General features: G+C 36.4%; 4 protein-coding genes across 4 annotated transcripts; all 4 read right to left on the reverse strand.

Moving 5' to 3' along the window:
* Window positions 1–326: 326 nt before the first annotated feature.
* Window positions 327–3,653, reverse strand: LOC132190308 (receptor-like protein EIX2). The gene is made up of 2 exons (XM_059605259.2): window positions 884–3,653; window positions 327–467 (listed from the first exon to the last, which is right to left on the reverse strand). Exon 1 carries the CDS (start codon window positions 3,616–3,618, stop codon window positions 889–891), a length of 2,730 nt encoding a protein of 909 aa, XP_059461242.2. The 5' UTR covers window positions 3,619–3,653; the 3' UTR covers window positions 327–467; window positions 884–888.
* A 3,079-nt stretch (window positions 3,654–6,732) lies between these two features.
* PDE334 (ATPase, F0 complex, subunit B/B', bacterial/chloroplast) lies at window positions 6,733–7,720 on the reverse strand. Its single transcript, XM_059604863.2, has one exon. The coding sequence runs from the start codon at window positions 7,557–7,559 to the stop codon at window positions 6,915–6,917; it is 645 nt and encodes a 214-aa protein (XP_059460846.2). The 5' UTR covers window positions 7,560–7,720; the 3' UTR covers window positions 6,733–6,914.
* An 808-nt stretch (window positions 7,721–8,528) lies between these two features.
* LOC132190324 (Ubiquitin-like superfamily protein) lies at window positions 8,529–12,948 on the reverse strand. Its single transcript, XM_059605278.2, has 5 exons — window positions 12,557–12,948; window positions 12,050–12,149; window positions 11,549–11,648; window positions 9,792–9,880; window positions 8,529–9,019 (listed from the first exon to the last, which is right to left on the reverse strand). The coding sequence occupies exons 1-5, from the start codon at window positions 12,753–12,755 to the stop codon at window positions 8,710–8,712; spliced, it is 798 nt and encodes a 265-aa protein (XP_059461261.2). The 5' UTR covers window positions 12,756–12,948; the 3' UTR covers window positions 8,529–8,709.
* A 1,248-nt stretch (window positions 12,949–14,196) lies between these two features.
* LOC132190501 (Nucleotide/sugar transporter family protein) lies at window positions 14,197–21,738 on the reverse strand. Its single transcript, XM_059605511.2, has 10 exons — window positions 21,428–21,738; window positions 18,318–18,394; window positions 17,451–17,612; window positions 17,211–17,344; window positions 16,081–16,211; window positions 15,915–15,959; window positions 15,698–15,795; window positions 14,998–15,105; window positions 14,753–14,809; window positions 14,197–14,626 (listed from the first exon to the last, which is right to left on the reverse strand). The coding sequence occupies exons 1-10, from the start codon at window positions 21,594–21,596 to the stop codon at window positions 14,552–14,554; spliced, it is 1,056 nt and encodes a 351-aa protein (XP_059461494.1). The 5' UTR covers window positions 21,597–21,738; the 3' UTR covers window positions 14,197–14,551.
* Between the last annotated feature and the right edge of the window lie 1,415 nt (window positions 21,739–23,153).

The raw sequence follows: 23,153 nt of genomic DNA on the forward strand, positions 1-23,153 counted from the left end.
GCTTTATGAGAATTTGGCTATCTTGTAATATTATTAAATTAATTATTAGTTAATTAATTTTAAGAGCGTTCTACAAATTCACCATGAATAACAAAAATATTATAAATAATGAACTCCAATTAAGATGGATGACAAACCACAAGATAAACTTAATCAACTCTGAATTCCCTTTTCCCATACATTTTTTCCCTTTTATTTAATACTGCAAACAACCACGACTAAGCAACTATTATGAAATAAGAAAACAGTAGCGATAATAGATAAAGATAGAAACATAACAATAAAAGAAATACAACAACGTTAAAGAGTTATTGCTGCGCGCCATGCATGAGTTGGTCTCCCAAAATACAACAAGAAGTCATGCAAACTCCCTCTGCATTTCTCAGCCTCTTGCTTACTTTGACTCTTGCTTATTCTCTCCTGCAATGACCATGCATCTTGGATTTGGCTGATGTGGCCTCTTGGTCCTACGTGGCAATGATCAGTGGCTATCATATGATATGATTATAGTTTTTATATGAATTATGATTTATTGATGATTTTAAAAGTTGCATCACATTTAGGATGACATGAGACAAGTAGCTTAGAAACTTTTGAATTTTCCCAAACACAATTAATGTTGCTAGCGAAAATCCAAGATGACTATGTTTATGCCAATAGGATAATGTGGATTAAAGAAAAAGAACAAAAATACATAAAATATTTTAGCCAAGTATTCAAAAAGTACACTTTTCTTGTATATGAAAAAGGTTTTTAATTAAATAGAGGCAAAGTAAAAGTCAATCGTACAAAGAGCAACATTTGTACTATTTTCTTGAAAGACAATGAATGGTAAAACATAATTATTCGAAGATAGTGGAGCAACCGTAAATAATATGCCTACCTCTGCTAAACATTTTCTTGGTAGCACTGAGTCTTGAAGTTCCGCAACAGCTTGGCCATGTTGACAACTATTGTAACAAAGAGCCTGTCTCCCATTCTGTCTAAAAACTGAAAATATGCATGCCTCCAAGTAATCTTTAGGATTAACGATCCACAAACCCCCCAAAATCCAACAATAAATCCAATTGCAATGCTCGTATAAAACCATAGGTGTTCATGGGAGTTTTCATGTTCTTCAATTTTGCCATCTTCATGTGTGCTTCCAATTTGAGGACCTTGAGCCATGTTATCTTCGAGACACCTGTTCAGAGGCAAGCCACAAAGATCTAGGTTACCTGCATATGAAGAAGCAGTGAAGCTCTGGAGCTGGGTGCCTGTTGGAACTCTACCGGACAAGTTGTTGTTTGACAAATTCAAATAGCTTAAAAAGTTCAAAGTAGCGAGGCTTTGGGGAATTACATATGAAAGGTGATTGCTTGACAAGTCTAGAGACTCCAAGCTTTCCAGGTCACCAATATTCTGAGGGATGACGCCAGTCAATAAGTTTCTAGATAGGTTCAGCCCAATCAATCCCAAGAGACTTGTTACTTCTCTTGGAATTTCTCCTTCCAATCTATTACTTGAAAGATCGATGACTTTTACTGAGTAAAGAATTTTTTTATACTCTAGAGGCAATCCTTTTGTATTCACCCGTGCTTTCTCAATGTATTGCCAATAAAAATGCATAGAACCCACATATGTGATAGTTCTATAATCAAAAGTTCTTGTTTCTAAATTCTGTCTTTGAGTCATGCCAGTGAAGTTATTGATGCACCGAGGAATAGTCCCTGAAATACTATTGTGAGAGATGTCCAAGATTTGAAGAAATGTTAGTTGACATAACTGTAATGGTATGCTACCAACAAACTCATTTGATGGCAGGCGAAGAATCATCAATTGCAGTAGGCTTGTGCCGATCCATGTTGGTATCCTCCCAGATAAGTTGTTTTCTCCAAAATCTATTACACTCACCGAAGAGCAGTTCATCAATGACACAGGTAATTCTCCAATGAAACTGTTGTTTTGGAAATGCAATGACCTGAGAAAACTATATTTCCAACAAATTTTTCCGAATGATTCAGGAATTTTCCCAGAGAGATTATTATTTGCCAAATTAAGGAGTTCTAGATTCGCCATTTTTGGCCAACACTTGGGGAGCTCTCCAAATAATAAGTTATTCGAAAGATCAAGGTATTCCAAGAATCCCTCGGACTCACATATGAATGTCACAGTTCCTCGGAACAAATTATTGGAGAGATTCAACACCCATGAATTAGAGTTAAGTTGTGGCAGTGGACAGCTGAAACGGTTATAACTCAAATCTATTGCATTTAAAGCCTGAAATCTTGTCGAAAACCATTCAAAAGGTATATTGCCAGTGATTTGGTTGGCTGAGATATTTAAGTGCTTTATATTAAAAGAAAGATCCCAAAACCAATTGGGGATGGAGTCTGAAATTCTTGCACCAGATATATCAAGTGCTGAAAAATTCTTTTGTGTTTGAATCCATTGAGGAAAAGTTGGCCCCAATTTGCAAGATCCCAATCCTATGTAATCCAGATGAAATGGTGGAATCCAGTCTGGACTAAACTTCAAAGACAGATCATAATTATAAGACAAGTCCAATTGGTTTAAGCTGGAAAGATTCGACAAATGTGTTTCAGTGATGACACCTTTGAGAGAATTGAAGGACAAATCCAAAACCTGAAGCTTGGAAAGTTTTCCTAGAACATTGTCTAAACTCCCATTTAACTGATTGTTGGACAGATGCAACTCTCTCAACAAAGATAATTTTGAAAGATTCGGTATTGGCCCTTCAAGTTTGTTGGAAGAGAGGTCAAGATGAACTAGAGCCACCATATTCCCCAACGCTTTCGGAATAAGACCTTCTATTTCGGTACAATGGAGGTCAAGATGAAGAAGGCGATTGTAATATTTGAACAACCAAGGGAATATTGAGGAGTTGAATTGATTGAAAGAGAGATCAAGGAATGAAAGTGGTGAAGAACAATTAGCATTGATAAGTGTAGGAGGAACCGGCAGGGAGAGCTGACAATTACTTAGACGTAAGTCTTGTAACAAAGAAGGGAGCATATTAACCTTATCCGGCCAATTCACTACCTTGCTAAGGTTCACACTGCTCATATCTAAGTTTCTTAAAGAGGAGAGACGAAAGAGCCAGTCAAGATTATAGTCCTCAATTATCATAATATTCCAGCTGATATCAAGAGAAATCAAGTTTGAGAGATTTCCAAGCTGCGGTGGAATGGTTCCAAAAAAATAGTTCTTGGAAAGATTGAGATACTGTAATTTAGTGAGTAAACCAATGAACTTTGGGAGGATGGAGAAATAATTGTAACTTAAGTCGAGGTAAGTCAAATGTTGCAATCCAAGTAATGAAGACCTTATCTCACCTGATAAACGTTTATTGCTTAGATGAAGGGTGACAACATGACCTGTTCGGTTGCTGCATTTGATTCCTTCCCATTTGCAACAATCTTCCTCATCACTGCCCCAAGAAGACAGCATACTGAAATTATCTTGAAGGCCTTGTTTGAATTTGAAGAGTGCTTGTCTTTCTTCCTCTATGCATCTCATGATCACCTCAGAATCACTCAAATTGAAAGCGAAACAAATAGTAGTTGCACTACATAGAAATAGAAGCACCAATAATTCAGCATAATTAGGGCCTCTCATTTTTATTTCACCTTCTCGATCTTTGTGGGTAAGAGATAAAAAAGGTTTTAGTAGATGCCACTGCTGGTTTTGATGTCCCAAGTGAACCACAGGTATTGTATTTATATTGCTATTGGCTACTCTTTCTTAGTGACTTCGCATTATATATACTAATCTAAAAACTATAACTTTATAATAAATAATCATAGTGGATCGAGGACTTCTTCTTTTTTTTTTTTTTTTTTTTTTGGTAGTAAACGGTGAATGGGACCAGCGTTTCATAGGGGTAGTGGAGGATTTCTTTCAAATTTATTTCTTTTTTCCCATCAACTGGGTCAACATTTCGTAAAAGTCGTGTCCAATAATCTTTTAAATATGTTAATTATAATATGACCAGCGGGGGGATGGATGCTAGATTTTAATTATTGAGAGAATCTTCATGATTGACTTGACAATCAACGCGTCTGTTACAGTATGTGAAGAATTTTAAGATTAAAATAACAGACGCATGAGTAAGTTATTTTAATGCATAAGTCACATAACATATGATACAGAGCGTCTCTCACCAAGAATAAAATAACTTAGACATAATATATTTGATACAAAGCGTCTCTGACGAGTTAATTATAATATGATCAGCGGGGGATGCACGCTAGATTTTAATTGTTGAGAGAAACTTCATGGACAACTTGACAATCAACGCGTCTGTTACAGTATGTGAAGAATTTAAAGATTAAAATGACAGACGCATGCGTAAGTTATTTTAATACATAAGTCACATAACATATAATACAAAGCGTCTCTCACCAAGAATAAAATAACTTAGACATAACATATTTGATACGAAGAGTCTTTGACGAGGAATTTTAAGATTAAAATAACTTAGATATTCTAATTACGGGTCTAATGCAAAGCGTCTTTGACTAAGAATGACCATTTTCCTAGAAATAGACTATTGAACACTACAATTTCTTGGAAATTCATTTAAGCAAATTGTGTCGAGCTAAAACATATTTGATGAAATGTTGGGACCATGTTACTTTTTTAACACGTACATGCATGCATGTAAATTATTTTGGTAACAGATAGCTGCGCAATTATTGTAACAATTTAATCACATATATATTAGAAAGATGAGCAGTCAGTTTGATTCTTTATTTGAATCCGAGGATCAATCCCCCAATAACTCAATTATCTTTACTATTGGGTTCCGTTTGGTTTACGGAATAAACCTTTGAAAAATTTGGAATGGACTAGTTAACTCTAGGTATAGCTATTCTTTTGTTTGGAAACACTATATTAGTGAGAATAGTCTATTTTTATGGGACTACTAATCCCATATATATAGGATTAGCTATGTCACTAAAAAAAATGAGTGGCTTAACTAACCATTAACTAATATTTTTTGTGGGATTAAATTTTCATGCCTCTCTCTTACTCCTCTCTCTTACTCTCTGTATTTTTTTTTTTTTTTTTTTTTAAATTTTATTATTCCTTTTATTTATTTATTTTTTTAATGGCATCCACGGATTATCACATACCAGTTTTTTGGGTGATTCGCTTTTCGATTATTGCATCAAAAAGATTGATTCCAATTGAGATGGTTCGTCCTATCTAACCCTCTCTCTCAAACTTTGTCCTCTTTTCTGCATCGCCTCTCTGTTTTAAGACTCACATCAACTCCATGGATGCTTCCAACACAGGCCTTCAAGACCTGATTTCTCAGACTGAAACTATTAGATGGGACGAACCATCTCAGTTGGAATCCTTATCGGAATATCAAAATACCAAATCTTATGTTATTATTGGTAAGCTCCTAACTCTCAAATTGATAATTAGCAAGGCTTGTTATGCCTGGAAAAATGCCCAATTATCAAATCTGAAAAAAAAAAAAAAATGGCAAGATTTGATAATTGGGCATTTTTTCAAAAATAATAAATAAATAAATAGAAAGTTTGTAAGTGAGACGTGTGAAAGTGATGAACGACTGAAAAAAAAAAGGGTGAGGTCCATCTGCTCCCAAATGTGTGAGAGACATACAAAGAAGACAAAGAAGAAGAGACAAAAAATTATAGTATAGTTTTTTATGTTTCAAAAAATTAAAAAAAGAAAGTCCTTAATAATATAAATTGTATTTGTATTATAAAGGTATTTTAGAAGATTTGATCACAATATGATTCCATTCATCAACATATTGCATTGTACCAAACGAAGGAATACATGATCAGTATTCTTATTCAGCGTTACAACCAAACAAAGGAATATAAATAGCTAATCTATTATTCCATACTCATCTATTCCTAGTAATAACTAATCATTTTCTAATGAACTAGGCATTCCGTGAATCAAAATTCAAAGGAAACCTTATCTTATTTCAAACATAAAAAGAAGAAAAAAAAAAAAATTCAGAGCGAGATAAAAGAGTTATTGCTGCTACTATTGCTGCCATGCGTGAGTTGGTCTCTCCCAGTGATTGACCAAGGTTCCGGAGATATTATGATTTTATCAAGGTTTATGGTGAAGCTAGGGATTGTAAATGCAACTGATTTTGTCATCAAATTGCCTCCATTCTAAAGAGGTTTTGGGTGGGGGTTAAAAGGAGGAGAAAAACACAATCTCATTCCAATGGGTTGGAGTCAAATATCTACTTTAAAATCCATAGGGGGCTTCGAATAAAGCATTGCTTGCAAAACTTGGATGAAAACTGTTGAAGGGAGAAGACCTTCTCTAGATCAATGCTTTCAAGAAGAAATATCTACAGAATTCCATTCTGTTGACTGTTAAACATGTGGAAGGAGAGATTCTTTGATTGTCATTATGGCAATCAAAAATCCCTCTCTTATTTCAGATTGGCAGATTGCTCCAATCATAAGAAATATCACTTCAGCTCTTTCATCCTTGTCACTTTGGGAACCTCACAAAGTGGGGAGGAAAGCAAATTTTAGAGCTCATATTGTTGCACTGTTTTCTCTGCTTTGTAGCTTCTGGGTTCCCACTCCCTCTTCCCATGTATTGCTCAGAAAAAAAAAAAAAAAAAAAAAAAAAAAAAAGAAAAAGAAAAAGAAAAATTTTACAAGTTTAAACTTTTATAATAAGCTATAATTTTTAATTAAATATTTAAGGGAGAGTTTGGGGGGCAGTTGATTAAACCCAAGTTTTTTTATACAATAACTAACAAGACTTTGATTACAAATCAGAGTACAATCAAAAACAAGTAATGGCCATAGAAAGAAAAGAGCCAACCCTCCCTTTTCTTGCTGGCTTCCAATTATATGCGCAAAATACCCAAAACAAATGGTGTAAAAAGACGAGACTTATTAGGAAATAGGAAGGACCTTCTTGACAATATCCTGACTGAGAGCAACAATCTGGGAATCGAGGGCCTTAATGGTCTCCTCCTTTTGCACCTCCAAACTGGCCAAGGCCTCCTCCAACTCCAGCTCTACCTTCTTCCTGCCCTCCGCCAGCTTCTGCTCCAGCTCCACCTGGGTCTCCTTCTTCATCTTGTTAAGCGCACTGGAAATCTCGGCCCTGGCGGCCTTGAGGACCGCGGCGGCCTGCTCCTCCAGCTGCTTCACCTCGCCGGAGGTGTCCTTCACGCTGCTCAGCCTCTCCCTAATGGCGGCGTCTCGTTCGTCCATGAAATTGCCGAGGGGGGTGAAGTAGAGCTTGTCGAGGGCGAACTGGAGGAACAAGAACTCGGCCATGATGAGGGGGAGGGTGAGGTTGAATTCGAAGAGTGCGGCCTTTTCTATCTCTTCGGCGAAGGAGGGAGGGACGACGGCGAGAGAGGTGGCGGCGACAAGGGACAGGGATTTGATGAGGGTGGAGGACGAGAGGGTGGGGAGTGTGATTTTGGGGAGCGCTGGGATTTGGGAAATGGGGAGTTTGGGTTTGGCGGTGGAGAGGGAAGGAGTAGGTGGGACTAGAGTTTTGGAGGAGGCCATGATCATGTTGGCCATTGCTGCTCCTGCTGCTGCTGCTGACAGTGGTGTTTGTTCTTCTGGGAGGGTGTGAGAGGTTGTGTGTGTGTGTGTGTTGGGGGGGGATGGAAGGGGAAGGGGGATTTTTGGGGAAGGCCTATCTCATTCTTTGCCACACAAATTGATGAGGCTGTGGACTTTGTGGATTGTGGTGGTCGGGGGAAGGAGTTGGGTTGCTAGTGTTTCTCACGTGTAGGGCCGTGCTTTACAACATCTGAAAACCCTTCATACGGCCGCTTGTGGAAGGGGTTTTATGTTAGAATTTTTTTTTTTAAAAAAAAAAAATTGACATGATTTTTAAAATTATTATTAGATCAAAATCTAATAATAATTTATTATAAATTTAATAGTAATTTTAAATTCACATCAATTTCGGAAGGACATAAAATGGACTTTTAGCATTACTTAGATTTCATTAACAACTTTAACCCCCCTTTTTTAAAAAATAAAAATAAAAAATAAAAAAATACATCCACTTATCACATATTTTACAACGGCTTTCATATTTTAAGTGTTTTTTTTTTTTTTAAATGCAGTTTGTAAAATCTATAAAATAGTATTTGTTTTTTTGTCAATTGAGCTTTTAAAATTATGTATTTTTTTAAATGCATCCATTTGCCTGCTATGCAAAAATGTAAATATTTTACGTTTTTAAATTGCCATTTTTTTAATACGCTCCCAAATGAAATATTTTTTTCGATTTTGATTAAAAACAGGCGCTTGGTCAGCAAAATCGTAGAGCCAAACACGCTCTAAGCTAATAGAAAGTCATTGATTTGTGTAGCTTGAAACGATTTTGAAAGCAATTCATTGAGAGAGCAGCTAGAAACAATTTTGAAAATAAAAGGCATACATTAATACAGATAGGATACTCCATTTGAAACCAAAGTCAATATCTGGGATTTATTATTTTTAACATGTTGTGGCCATTGGACCAAAGAATAAAATTTATTACTTTTGTGTTTAGGGTGCATTGGATGACTATCCCCGATGGAGACGATTAAACCAGTGTTTATTGACTCTGGATTCAAAATTCTTACAAGAACACAATTCTCAAGTGTGCTGCAAAGAGTAGAATGTTATGGATTTGAAGAAAAGAATCCACTATAACCAATTCCAGCAGTGGGCATCAATCTTCTCTCCATGTATCCCTTGGAGAAAAGCGATTCTTCCTGCAAAACAATATAATCTTCCTAAAACCACCCACTAAACTAGTTCCAACTCCTGGAGGACAAGCCAAGCCTACAATTCTCCTCCTCTTACTGGTGTATAAGAACCACCCTCCAAATAGGTGAGCCATCCTGGACACGCGGCGTTGAATCAGACACTTATCATTTTTCTTGTATCGCCGGGGCTTTCCCTTCTCGATATCACCACAATCATCATCTTCCTCGTCATTTGGTTCTCCATCTTCACGGCTATTTGATCGCGATAATGACCTGCAAATTTCCAATCACTCCATCTACATTATCAACAAAAGTAATCGAAGCACTAGACTTGCTAGTGGACATGCAAGGTACATTTGAACTCAATCTACACGGCAGAATACATCTTTAATGTCCCACTAGTATCTGATAAGGATGCGCCCAACCTTCCAATTAATAATTTATTTTACCAGTATTAATATAGTATTTTAATGGATATTGAGTAGGGCTTATTAGCTTAGAGAGGTGGCAAATCTGTTTTGATCTCCTTATGGTTACTGGATGGAGACCTCTGTATAACAAGGTCATATGTTAATGGCTGTGGATGGTGAAACTCTCTCTTGCTGGCTGTCACAAATGATACCACCTAGTGGGTGAAATACCTGTGACATATTGATTCTTGGTCCTTGTATTACTCAATTTGAGTTTTTTGTTTTTTTTTTTTTAACTACCACAGTAGCAAAACATAATCAACCATTAGACCACCTTGGCTACACCTACACACTCGGAAGCAATATGAATCGCATTAAGCTTATGCTTCATATATTGAAGGAAAATCGTAATATCCTGTTGGGCTAAATTACTCTCTAAATTATGTTTGTCGTATTGCTTGACTACACTGCAGTATGCAAATCCAGTAATCCTAGCTTATCTGAGTTTCCCATTCCTACATGATACCTATGTAATTTTGACCACAGGCAAGATGGCCATTACTAGTGCCGCATTGCCTCGTGGCAATTGTAAGAGAAATTTATTAAAAGAGAGAAGGCCATGGAGAGAGCCTTACGTTTTGCGTTGCCATGAAACAAAAACCCTTTTCTTTGGTGACCTCTTTCTCAGAATGTAGCTGTTTGAGATGTGCCGAACAAAATGAAGCTGTCCATATCAGAACAAGAATAATAAACGTTAAGAAAGAAGTTTTTTTTTCCTGGTCAAATTAGGACTCCTAATCCTAAAACTAAGCCCACACCAAGCATAAATCGACAAAATCCAAAATATGTCCCACATCGACAAAATTGTGTGTCACTCAAATGTCCAACTCTCCATTGAACTGAAGAAGAAAATGGAAAGATCAGCTCAATAACAAAGGTAACCCTGTTAGTAGCAAATACAGAGTGTGGTTCTGTTAGTTTCGTTATATTCAAAGAAGAGCAGGATATACCAGACACTTCACAAAGTCACTTGTTAATTGACTTTGTTCCTTGATGGACAAGAGAAGCAATAGACAGGTCCTAGAACTAGGAACATCAGATGGATCTTAACTGTCTACAATAGGAATGAAATTCTCCATTTCCAAACAAAAAAAGTTACAACCCTAATTGAGAATTCAATTGCATAGGTACACATGAACAACGGTAATTGTTATAGGGCCTCTAACCACTGCATCTATTTAATTGTTCAGGCAAGTGCTTATGTATGTATGTGTGCATCAATACTACTTAGCTAGTTTTCAAAGTTTTGCTAGCATTCCACTTGTCTTTCCGTCAAGTTTCTTTGCTCTATGCTTAAGTTTCAATAAGAAGACAGGGAAATATGCTCAGCTACAGAATTGGGCTGTTATCTATCTAGGAGCATTATGCCTATGTTAATTGCTCCTGAATTGTGAATTCCCAGTAAGGTAATGAAATATCTAAAAGTAAGCATGTTAGTATACTCTTCAAGGCAAACAATCCCATTGTACCACAATTAAGTTATCGATTATATCAATATCATAAAAAATTATGACCGTAGTTCTTTTGACCTTGTCCATAAACCATGCAAACACTGCACCCAACTATGACTCAATGAGTGAACAAGTAACAAAGTGATGCTTTTAGATAAATACAAGTGTGTACGCATAATACTATTCTATCCATAAATCTATACTTCCCTAGGTTTCGCAGATTATTTGGCATCATATTCTAAACAATTTTGACTTATTTAGCATAAATAAATTTCATCTATGAATAATGGCAATCAATCATATGCTTATGTGCATCAATGACTTGACTTCTCATATTAGAAAAGATGATTGTGAGCAAAGAATTCTGTTGTGCTGATTTTTTTTTTTAATTTCATTGAGCCTAGTGTATGCTTGCAGAATTAGTTCAAGCAATTAAAACATGTCCCGGCCTCTCTTTATCAATTTATTTGCACAGTATTTCACCTTTCCCTTGCTCTATTCAGTCACTGTAAAGATGCTAGGAACACAAATATAGTTTGAGGTTTTGTGGTTAGCCTAATTTAACTAACTGAATCCTTTGAAAACCATAGCACCGCAAACCAGAAAAAAAAAAGAAGAAGAGAGACATAAGTTTGTTTTCATTCATTTTTCTTCACAACCAAATGAACGGTAAAGGAAAACCTAGGAAAATCACTTTCCTAGTTCTACCACATCAACGGATGGATGACACCCCAAAGAGAAAAGAGTAAATTTCAACTGTTTACTCAATTGATTCCTCCATATATGATCTAATACCAATTTTAGGGATACTCCATCAACATACAAATGGCCAACTCTACATCAGATATTTTCTAATAACTCAAAGGAAATCCACCACAAACCTGATCACCATCCTTGATACCGTAATTTCTGATAGAGTCTGTTTCTGTGACCAGCTTCTCACCATCATAGCATAAGCAGAAACGCCCCCAGAGATGCGACCTCCATGAACCGGATTCAAACAAGTAATTAATTCAATGTTAGTATTATGTAAAAATTATCCGCATGCTCTATTTGGTGACTTATACATGATTTGACTCCTGGTGAACCAAAGGCCTTTGGTGAACTAAGACAAACTGAACATTATCCATGTGCAATAAGCTCCTCATTGCATTCAAAACTAACTATTCCTTCATTCCTAGAGTTCTCAATAGCCAGTGCGGCATTTTATTTTTGATTTAAATTAAGAAACTGTCAAACTTTTCAAGGAAAATGAACCAATTCAAAGGCACTCCCAACAGCATAGATAAACAGAGTTTGAACTTCACAACCAAATGCTAGACAAAAATGGAAAATCTATCACTATATTTGCAAAACGTGTAAGAAATAATAAATGAACATACCATGAAATTTTGCCTGGTCCCTTCTGAGGCATGTGACTAAAGACCGCCTCCACCGCCTGCTTTAGTTCAGCAACAGTGGCTGTCTTCGTAACTTCAATATCTGTAACCAAACATCTCAAATTTGATTCAAATCCTCCCTGAGAGATACAGATTGAGAGATTTGAATTGTGGGAAATTTTGGAAAATTTGAAGTGAAGTTTGAGTTTGGGAACTTAAACTTGAAGTCCAGCATAAATCATAACCCTAACCCCGTCTGATGCTGAGAAAAATTGTAGGAAAATAAAAGAAACTCAACTCCTGAATCAGAAAGTTTCACTCTATAGAAAACCTTATATCAAAATCGAGTAACCTAATACTTAGTTGTGGCGAGTTTATTCCAACTTTAGGAATCAAAACAGCAGAAAGCACATCAATTTTCTCGGTAATCAAAACATTTTCTCAGCAACAAAACAAAAACAATTAGAGAAACAAACGACACAGAGAGAAGGAGAGAGAGAGAGAGAGTACCGAAGCAAGAGCCGTCCAATTTGAGCACAGAGAGCTTGAGGGGCTCGGTGGGAAGCTTCTTATAGAAGAAACCCTTCCGGGAAAGGCCATCGACGATCAATAACGGAGAGATTGACAAGGCGAGGAACCGCCGGTGCCTCCCCACCGAAACCCTAGGGGAAAAATCGTCCTCCCTACTTCTCAACAGACTATCGACCATCGCTCCCTGTCGTAACAAAGCCGCTCTCAACCCAATGCTCTTATAGCTAGAGCGAGAACGAGAAACAGAGAGAGATTCTCAGGAGAGAACAACACGCATTGTGTTGGCAAGCCGCCAAGGTTTTTAGCTTCGCTTTTTGAGAGCTTGTGTCGGAGAGATTCTTGGGAGAGAGAATCGCTTCTCTTTCTCATTTTTTTTTTTTTTTTTTTTCCCTTCTTCCGGTAGTTGAAAGGGGTTTGGGCGGGGATGACAGTTGGGGTTGGGGGCTTTGGAGGATAACCGTTTCACGCGCCAACTGTGCCATAAGGTCCGTTTGGCACCATTGAAAACACGGAATGTAAATTGTGAAGAAAAAAAACAATAAAAGGTCCGTTTGGGGTCTTTGGGGGGTAACCGTGTCACGGGCCAACTGTGCAGTTAGGTCCGTTTGGCACCGTAGAAAACCCAGGGAATGTGAATTGTGAAGAGTTTTTTGGTTTTAAAAAAAAAAAAAAAACAGTAAGGTCCATTTGGGGGCTTTGGGGGGTAACCATTTCATGTGCAGTAAGGTCCGTTTGGCACCATCGAAAACGCAGGGAATGTGAATTGTGAAGAGTTATTATTATTTAAAAAAAAAAAAAACACTTTATCATTCAAAGTATAAGAACTGTGTTTTAATTTTCAAATTTTAAAAAGTGACATTCGACACAAGAAAATAAAGAGAAAATTTAAGTGTGGAAGCCAACACCGTATATGGAAGAAATTATCCCTTCTAACAAGCTCGACTTCAATAAATAAATCGGCAGGTTGTTGATTGGTAGGAATATAGAAAGTCTAAACTGTGTTGTAGCTTTTTTCGAATTGTTCATTTATGAAAGATGAGATTCGAAGTTATGTAAATAGTTACTTTGTTGTCACAATACAATTTTGATGATTGTGAATGTGAGATATAAAGGTTCACCAATAAAAGATGAGATTCAAAGTTATGTGAATAGTTGCTTTATTGTCACAATACAATTTTGATGATTGTTAAAAGGTTCACCAGGAGTTGTTTTAGCCAGATAATTTCACAAGTGAAACCCATAGCTTTGTTTTATGAGTCAATTGGCGTTTCTAAGAAGTATGTAGTGTTTAGTGACCGAGCATCAAGTGTCGTTATAGTGTGCCCAAATATTTTTCAAGAAAGAGATTGTCGCAGTTTATTCCTGAAGTGTGTGAATATTCAAAGATTTAATTAGTGTATATTTTGTCATATGATAAATATATTGTCAAGTCATTTAAAATTTTTAAAGTGCGTGATACCAGTGATACCAGTGCACACTGTTAAATGCAACAAAACAACATCTAGATAGTTAAATGAATCTCCATTTTACTGAGTCCTTTTCCTGGCATTAGAGGAGGTTATAAGAACATTAGTACTTTAATCATAAAGAATCCAGTTGGCATAGTGACAAAAAAAATATGATCTAAAAAGTGAATTTACTAGGATTTGTGGTCAGCCTCAGACATTCATAAAAAATTTCTGCCTATATGATGTTAGGGGCTAATCAAATAGCATACCCAAGGAGCGGTATAAATAGTCTCATCATATACAAGGCGTAAATCAGATACATCGCATCCGCATGGGATTGCCAATACACCTACCCATCTATAGATACTGATTCACTTGAAAAGGTTGAATCAGCCAAATCTCAAGGCAACCACTGTATATCACTTTCCCAGAGCCATATGACCATTAGACCAGAAATGGAGAAACACAACATAGCAACTCATTGTCTCCATTGGAAAAAAATTGGCCATGAACACAGCTTGACAAGTTACTTCCCCACCAGCTTACAGTACGCATACAGCCCGGATCCGATAAAGCCGAGAAGTTGCCCGATAACATTCAACTGCAAACAGAACACGTCGGAACATCGGATTTTATCAGAAGAGCAAAAAGGGAAAAAAGAAGGGAATATAAGTTAATGAGCCCTCTGAAAGAGCACATTTTGATTAGGAGAATGACTGGTACTCACAAAATCAAATGGAAGCCCGCCAAAAAGTATCCAGCCAAATCCAATGGTAAAAAGATCCTACAAGAACGCAATAACCAGCAAATTTCAGAACATGGATAGAGATAATTGTGCCCTAAGCATGACACATAACGTTTATGAACAGGTTGGACCCTCCCTAGATGGCCTTGCAAAGTTCGAGCACCATCATATCCAATACTGTGAGAAATGTACATGCAAGATGCAAACAAAAGTTGGTAAACACAAACCTTCAGATTACCACAAATTGTCTGTGTCAGTGGCGAATTGAGAGTTGTGTTTAGAAATATACTGTAGTTCAAGAAGAAAGCCAGTATGCATGAACAAAGCAACACAGCCTGCCCAAGAAAAATGAAAACATAATGCATCAAAATTGTCAAAACCCTCCAACAAAGTAACTACAAAAATAAGTATTATAGTGATTGATTGTGATGTAAACATTGGAAAAAATAATTCCCCAACAAGGTTTGAGACTCATCCACTCAAACCTTTAACTGCTTGAAACAATGAAAAGCTCCTGAGAATGTCCAAGCACACCGCACAATATCATAAGTGGTGGTTTACAAAACCAACAGGCATGAATACATGAACACATGTTTTCACGCACGGCACACACAGAGACACAACCTACAATTCAGCTGAAACAACAATATGCACATTCCAAATATTTAGGGGGAGGGGGCTAGTGCAAAGGATAGTGAAATAACTATAACTACCAGAACCAAAACAGAAAAAACAGCCAAAAAGTTTTCTGTTTAAGAATGAAAATATGGATATTCTGGTATATAGACAGGAAAATAAAGGAAAAAATTTCCCTCCTGGCTTCTTGTCCACAACAAAAACATTTAAGGAGATTCAAAGATGACTTTCCAAGCATGACATGTATAAATATACATATAAGAAGAGAATTTGCTGATGAATAGAAAGTACCAAAAAACCAGGTGAGAGCAGGTATGGGAAATTAATTGTCATCTCCAAGTCACCCCGAATAAATGTCCAAACCAGCAGAACAGGTCCACATATTATTCCTGTTATAGAAAGGAAATATAATTTTGTGCCACAGATATATTGAAATAAATCAAATTACTTGATTTTGCAGGATAAGGATGAGATTCAAATGGCAAATTAGGTTACAACTATCACTTACCATTGCACCACATAAGGCCAAAGCTATTCAGACCACTGGATTTCCCTGTGGAAAAAGAAAATACCAGTGAACATTTTAAGAAAGATGCCAAGCTAGTGAAGAGAACATGCCATTCAAAGACTTCCAGAAAAGCAAAAAAAAAAAAAAAAAAAAGTTAGTGTACTACCAACACGTGCTATGGTTGCCAGATATATAGCTGTGGTGATGTTGGCTATGAAAACAACAGTATAGCCATAGCCATCAAAGGAGAAGTCCCGAGCTCCCGCAACAAATGCACCAAGAACGATCAATCCAACACTGATAACACCCTTAAATTTTTTCAGTTAAATGACGGAATTAGGAACTTAGGCATTCAAGTAGTGGTTTTCTTGGTTTCTTCTTTTACACTTCTAATCTACATTGTCAATGTACCATATATATGATCACAACTTAAAATTTATCACAAAATTTTGTTGTAACAATGTCATATAGTTTCATCCAAATTCATAGTACCATATAGAAATTACGTGTGAGCTCTTGTCATGGACAAGTACTTTTAAAGTATTGGTTGCAACCTTGACAGTATGACATTCTGGTATAATGCAAACATTACATAACAATATATAGCATGGCAAAATAATACATGGCACTAAACTAATTTTTGTATTTGAAATGACAAGATTTCACTGAAACCAACAATATTGTTTTGCATGTGACTTCTATCATTTATGTACAGTGCGTGAATGAGTAATGCTTGAAAGAAATCTGCAATGACGAACGAGAAAACATTATTTAGTATTTACAATTGTTATGGGTGCTTCAGTTATTATTTGCTTGCCCCAACACTTTATCTCTTACCTAAACTTTTCACAATTTTATTGGATTTTCTACATATTATTTTTTTATTTTCAATCCTACTAAAACCACAAGCAAGACTCTAGTTTCTATCATCATCCAAAGACATGAAGATTAATTAAGCGTCAAACCAAGCATGTCATCTCTTGGAAAGCACATCTTGCATGCTCAATACAACATAGAGCAAATTAGCAATCATAAGCCTTTCTTCAAATTCTTATTTGTATTTTACCCGAGCTTTAATTATTTAACAGCATATATTTCCAACAGAATATTCACAGATTATGTACTGGGCTAGCCTTGACAATCAAGTAAGTTATGCAGTTAAATATTTGTCTGAGCTACCTACATGGATACATCAACTCATATTGTTTTTGTTGCTTTTTTGTACTCAAAAGAGCAACTAAAAATCTCTTAGTTATCACCAATAGTTGAAAAAAGCTGTACAAAAGAGCCATTTACCTGCCAACAATAGAAGATGTGTACTTCTGCCCGGCCAGAATATACTCCACAACCATTGTAAATACCACAGTTGTCCGCCTGAGGGTTGTGTACATGGGAACATTTACTCCACGGACAGACTCCACGATGACTAGCTTTCAAGGATAAATAGAGGAATAGTACGCATTAATAACCATTGACGAATACTAATATTTGAGACTTACCCACAAAAGAATCTTTTCAATGTTATGAAATACATACCATGTAAAGCAAATAGGCTCCTGCAAGAGGAAGGGTGTGCCATAATGTCTTTAATGGTACAAGTTTTGTTGTGTTATCAGACACAGTCAAAGATTCACCTACTGTGAAAGAAATTAACTTCAAGTGTCTCATACCATAGAGAAAACAGCATGAAGATATCATCTGCAGTGGAAACAAGATAAACATATGTATAAATTTTCACAGAGATCATGAACAAACAATTCCTCTATTGGCATTCAAACTGCAAGGCCAAACTGGTAAATATGAAAGCATAGCAGCATAAAGCATATAATCTTTACTCAAAGAGAGAGAGAGAGAGAGAGAGAGAGAGAGAGTAAAAAAGCGCAATAGTAATAAATAGAAACAAAAATGATGGTGTAAAAAACATATGAATGCTAGAGTATGAAGTTCTCAGTAAAACCAAGCCAGCCCTGCAACACATGTAGAGTAAATCTGCAAATTAATTAGCCAGGTGAAATTTAACTCCAACGTGTTACAATTACAAAAAATATTTGTAGGGATTGGATGCAATTAGTCAAGGGTGTCAGGGAAGATGACAGCCCATGAAACACATTTGAGGACTGCATCTACTTTTTCAGAAGAGTTAGAGCAGTGGCCTAAATGAGCCCAGATAAGCAAACTAGTGGCCTAAATGCTCAGAGTCCATGATGCATAGTTTATTAAGTGTGAAATCCATAAGAAATTCATTTTTTTTAGATGACTAAAATCCATAAGAAATTCATTAAACATATCCCAAAAGGAAAAATGGCATGTATGACTTTGGCTACTTCAGAAACACTATCTCGTTTCATTTAATCATCACATGTGATAAATGTGAAAGATTAATGACTGCAAGAAACTAAATACCTGAAAGAGTGTGATAACATTTGCACATGGGAAGCTATAGGATGAAAGAGCTGCTTTGTTGAACAATATCAAGAGCACTGCAGAGCAGAAGGGAAACAAATTAAAAGGCAAGCATAACACTAGACAGTCTCCAAAAAATTTCCAATGCTAGATATATGCTTTGATAACATGCGACTAGAAAGAAATAAAGTACCAGTTCCAGAGGATTACACCAAATGGCTTACAATTTTTTCTCCCGTCCTAATTTCTTTTATCGAGTATAACTGAACAAAGAAAACGCCATTTGAAATTTTGTGAGTTATGTTTAATTATTGAGTCCTGTGAATAACAAAGAATTAATTGACGATTCTTTTCACACTAGAAGAGCTAAGTAATGTTTAATTATTGGTCATTCTGTGCTACATATGCCTAGGAGACAATCACTGTTCAGAAATGAGAGATTCAAAAATCCTAAGTTTAAAATCCGAGGCTAATAAGCTTTTCATTGGACACAGTTTATAGCTTAATCTCTACTTTCTACAATCACGAGTTCATAAACAAAGTATGCAAGTATCGCACCAGATTAAACCCAAACCAGTGAATAAAACGAGATAATACAAATTGGGAAAGAAGAGAAAGGTATTGCAAAGATTGGAGCTTTTTATTGCACACAGCTAGACCTCTAAAGAAACAAATTCAGTGCATAAAATTAAACCCAGAGGCCAGATCAATAAAGATACCGAAGAAAATTCATTTACACTCAAGATCGAGGCATTTGTCTTGCATCCAATTCACTCAAGGATGCGTGAGTAAATTCTGGTAAGTACTAAATAAAACAACAAATTCAAAGTTAAAAAAGAAGAAAAGAAAAGAAAAAGAGTACAAGATTGAAACTTTCCTCTAAAAACACAGAGGCCAAGAACCAAAAATGCAAATACATCGACTGAAGCCAAATGCATCTTTAATTTCGACTGAGTGTTATTTTCCAAGTACCCCTGGACAGGCACAACCAACAGCTTGGACACCCAACAGCCAAGCATGATAGTCCCTGAGCTTCTTCACTCACCATGCCGTCTAAACACCAACCACCCAACCAAGCACCAACAATCAAAAACCCGACGGCAAGGCTCTTTTCTCAAGCAACCCCGAAGGCAAGGCTTTTTTTCTTAGCAATCCCGACACCAACCACCCAACCAAGCACCAACAACCAAAAACCCGACGGCAAGGCTCTTTTCTCAAGCAACCCCGAAGGCAAGGCTTTTTTTCTTAGCAATCCCGACAACATGCTTTTCAGATATCCCAACCGGGAGTTATCAATTTTAGTCCAAGCAGCCTGAGCTGCCCCACCGCACGTTCCCGAGGAGAATGGCCAATCATGCTGCCCATCAATGGTCTCCGTCTGCCCAAACCCAAACAAACGTTCTTCCAAACCAGACACACATGGGCATTTTTTTGCAACCATTGGAAGGGAAAGTTTTGATACCCTGGGGTACTTTGCCATGCAGCTTAAAATTGGCGACATGACAATCTCCTCTACAAGGAAAACAAATCAATCACTCCTAGAACCATCCCAACATGGAAACTCTATTGCAAGTAAACACAAAATTCCCAATGCCTGACTAGCTGGACTAGTCGGCTATGGGAATGGGGGCTACTAAAGTGGATATAAATAACCACTGTAGTAGCCTCTACATGGAAAATCATCAGGCTATCAGATCACACAAGCACCCCTACAACGAAACTTAATCAAATAGCTCTTTCAATCTTCTTCGTATGGAAACCATACACCCTCATCAAACTCCAAATAGTCATCAATGCAACTAACAAGGAAAATCACAACCTACAGAGGCTCCCCACCAGTCCCTCTGACCGACATCACCTCGTTAGTTTTTCCTTGTTTTGTAGGGGCCCGTCACCGGTACGGCCATCCAAAATGTTGTATCAACAACTTGATGCAACCCTGATCGCCAATAAAGACCAAATCCCCATTTCCAACCTACTGGACTGGTTGACCGTGAGAATGAGGGACTACTAGAATTGATATAAATAACCACCGTTGACCTATTCTCATTGGCCTTTATATGGACAATAATCAAGCAATTGTAGCTCGCCACGTGGCAATTTCCTCCATAAGGAAAACAAATCAATCACTCCTAGAACCATTCCAACATGGAAATTCAATTGCAAGTAAACATCAGATTCTCAATGCCCAACCAGCTGCTAGTTGACCATGGGAATGGGAGGTGGATATAAATAACCACTAAAGCAGCTTTTACATATCAAATCTCAAAATCACCCCTACAACAAAACTTAATCAAATAGCTCTTAGAATCTTCTCCACATGTAAACTATACATGCTCACCAAACCTCAAACAACCATCAATGCAACCAACAAGAAAAATGACACCTTATTGGTATTAATGCTACCATATTGAACAAGGAGTCTCTCCCATAAAAAGGCCTTCACTGCCCCCTCAAAAGCCAAGTACGCAAATGTCTTCCGACTTGTTTGGCAAATGGTTTTGCCTTTGTTACTGTAGTAGAAAATGATTAATGTGATATAAAGTTTTGAATTTTTTGTATGGAAAAGGAAAAATGTTTTGAAGTGATTTTTTTATTTGAATAGTAATAAAAAATGAATGATGTGATATAAAAAGTGAAAAAAGTTTGAATGTTTTGATGTTGATTTTTTTTTTTTTTTGAGGGAAATGGTGCATGAACAGTAACAAAGGATGAAAAGGGTTGACAAACAAGGCCTCTTACTCTCTCCATTCAGTTTTTTCTAAGATACCTTAATGACTCAGACATCCTAGACTTCCTACTGAAATGCTGTCAACATGAAATAAAGCAAAATTCGACCCAAGTGAAAGTGGCTTTGATTTATTTCATATATCAATTCAGCATCCCATCATGACACGGGGAAGCACATTTCTCACATAATTTCGCATCCAATTTACCATAACCAGTTTCATATGGTTAAAACCCTAATAATCCAATCAAAATTCAAATATTACACAGCAATTCAGAAGAAACAAGCTGATCAATTGCAACCGTAAAAACTTATTTAAAAGACTTCCAAACGCACTAATTATCAAATTTAAACACAAATTTAGCCTAAACGCTCTGCGTACCTGCGCAAGACATGTAAGAGATTGCAGCGTAGGCTCCTCGTTTGGTCATGGCAGACCCTTTGAAAAGCTTCTCATCGCCCTTGAGGAGTTTTTCTCGCTCTTCGTCTAGTTGAGGATCCGATATCGGAAGTATCAGATTCTTCGACGGGCTCGACGCCTTCAAAGACATCTCTGATCTCCCTCGACTCACTGATTCCTTCCCTCGTTCTTCGCCGGCGAATTTAGACTCTATAATTCAAATATCGACTCGGGAAATGGATCCGTTAAGTCAACGGCTGAATACATACACCAGCTTCCTTCCAGGCTTCCACCTTAAAGCGAGTGCTACATACGATGTATTTAGAATTGGGCCGGGTCGGATTGTGCAAATATTCAAATTAACAGCGTCAAGTTAATTTTTAGAAAGTGCGATTTAAAAACATTATTTTTAAAAATTTAGTTAAGCGTTTGGTAAAATTGTAGTTTAATTTTTAAAATCGTAGTTTAGTCTTTAAAATTGTGCATTTTCAAATTGCAATTTTTTAAAAACACAATCTCAAATAATTTATTTTTAACAATTTGGTTTAAAATCGTACTTTTTATTTATGAAATCACAATGGCAAACAGACTCTTAGTCGTAATTGAACTTGTTAAGATGGGAACATGTACTTAGAGACGTGTGTTCTAATTAATAAGGAGTAATGCTACACACACTTCTACTCTTATATTCTCACTACCTAATGTGTATTTTTAAAATCAAAATTGGATTAAAATTTAATATTAAACCATTTCAAATTCATTGGTGATTTTAAAAGTTACGTCATAGAGTGTGAAAGCAAAAGTATAAAAATGAAAGTCTTAAAACTGAACCCGGAGCCCATTCTATTTTATTATATATGGAGGTGAGCAACAGCACCACCTCCACTACTTAAGTTAGTAAAGTGTAGAGGTAAAAAAATGAAAAAGATAGATGGAGATTAAGGCATGAGAACATACTTAGGTTTAGTTTTCTACTGACCTTATATGGCTAAATATTATTTATGTCATATGCTTTTATAAGGCAATTGTCATGAATTCTGCCACCCTTTAATGAGTTGTCATTCCCCAATTTCTATTACATTGTTACTTTTCATACATGCTCCTTGTAAACTTGTGCTTCAAGTAAGCTGTGTTTGGGCAAGTTGTCAATTAGGCCGGTGGGAGCGTAGTCCACCATTTCTTTTACTCACAGTTTTGGCCCAATAAAAATTAGTCTTGTGGGCCTCTTCACTTAGCCCAATACAGTACTTCCATTCTAGCCCCCTCTACTAGGATAGGACAGCAGGTGAGGAAAAAAAAACAAAAGTTGAGTAATTAGGAGAACAAATAAATAATGATGTGATATCACTTGATTGGTTTATCCATTTCTACAAGAAGGTTTAATTTAATCTTTTAAAGGTTAGAGAGGGTAGATTATAATTTTCCTACAATTTATGTGCAGGAATTTGAATCTATTTTGACAATCCACAGTTTCTTTTGGTAATCATGTGGCACTTCAAACTTTCATATTATACCTTCATACAAGATACAACATTGTCTTTTTTTTTTTTTTTTATCTTTTTCTTTTTTTTATCTCTTTACTTCCGTTAATTTTTGTTTTATTTTATTTTATAGGGTTAAATACTTTATTAGTACATGAATTTACACATTTTTATTTTTGTTCTACCTGGGATTCAAATCCTATTATAAATGGTATTTGACTTATGGA

The sequence above is a fragment of the Corylus avellana genome, chromosome 9, assembly GCF_965113065.1.
Source record: "Corylus avellana chromosome 9, dhCorAvel1.hap1.2, whole genome shotgun sequence".
NCBI lineage: Eukaryota > Viridiplantae > Streptophyta > Magnoliopsida > Fagales > Betulaceae > Corylus > Corylus avellana.

Coding starts and splice junctions, on each gene's coding strand:
- LOC132190308 (XM_059605259.2), bottom strand. CDS start 3,618: ATGAGAGGCCCTAATTATGCTGAATTATTGGTGCTTCTATTTCTATGT.
- PDE334 (XM_059604863.2), bottom strand. CDS start 7,559: ATGGCCAACATGATCATGGCCTCCTCCAAAACTCTAGTCCCACCTACT.
- LOC132190324 (XM_059605278.2), bottom strand. CDS start 12,755: ATGGTCGATAGTCTGTTGAGAAGTAGGGAGGACGATTTTTCCCCTAGG. Junction 12,150..12,556: donor ATTGGACGGCTCTTGCTTCG/GTACTCTCTCTC, acceptor GTTTGGTTACAG/ATATTGAAGTTACGAAGACA. Junction 9,020..9,791: donor GTTTCATGGCAACGCAAAAC/GTAAGGCTCTCT, acceptor GGAAATTTGCAG/GTCATTATCGCGATCAAATA.
- LOC132190501 (XM_059605511.2), bottom strand. CDS start 21,596: ATGTCTTTGAAGGCGTCGAGCCCGTCGAAGAATCTGATACTTCCGATA. Junction 16,212..17,210: donor ACATCTTCTATTGTTGGCAG/GTAAATGGCTCT, acceptor GGGTGTTATCAG/TGTTGGATTGATCGTTCTTG. Junction 15,796..15,914: donor TGGCCTTATGTGGTGCAATG/GTAAGTGATAGT, acceptor TTTCTATAACAG/GAATAATATGTGGACCTGTT.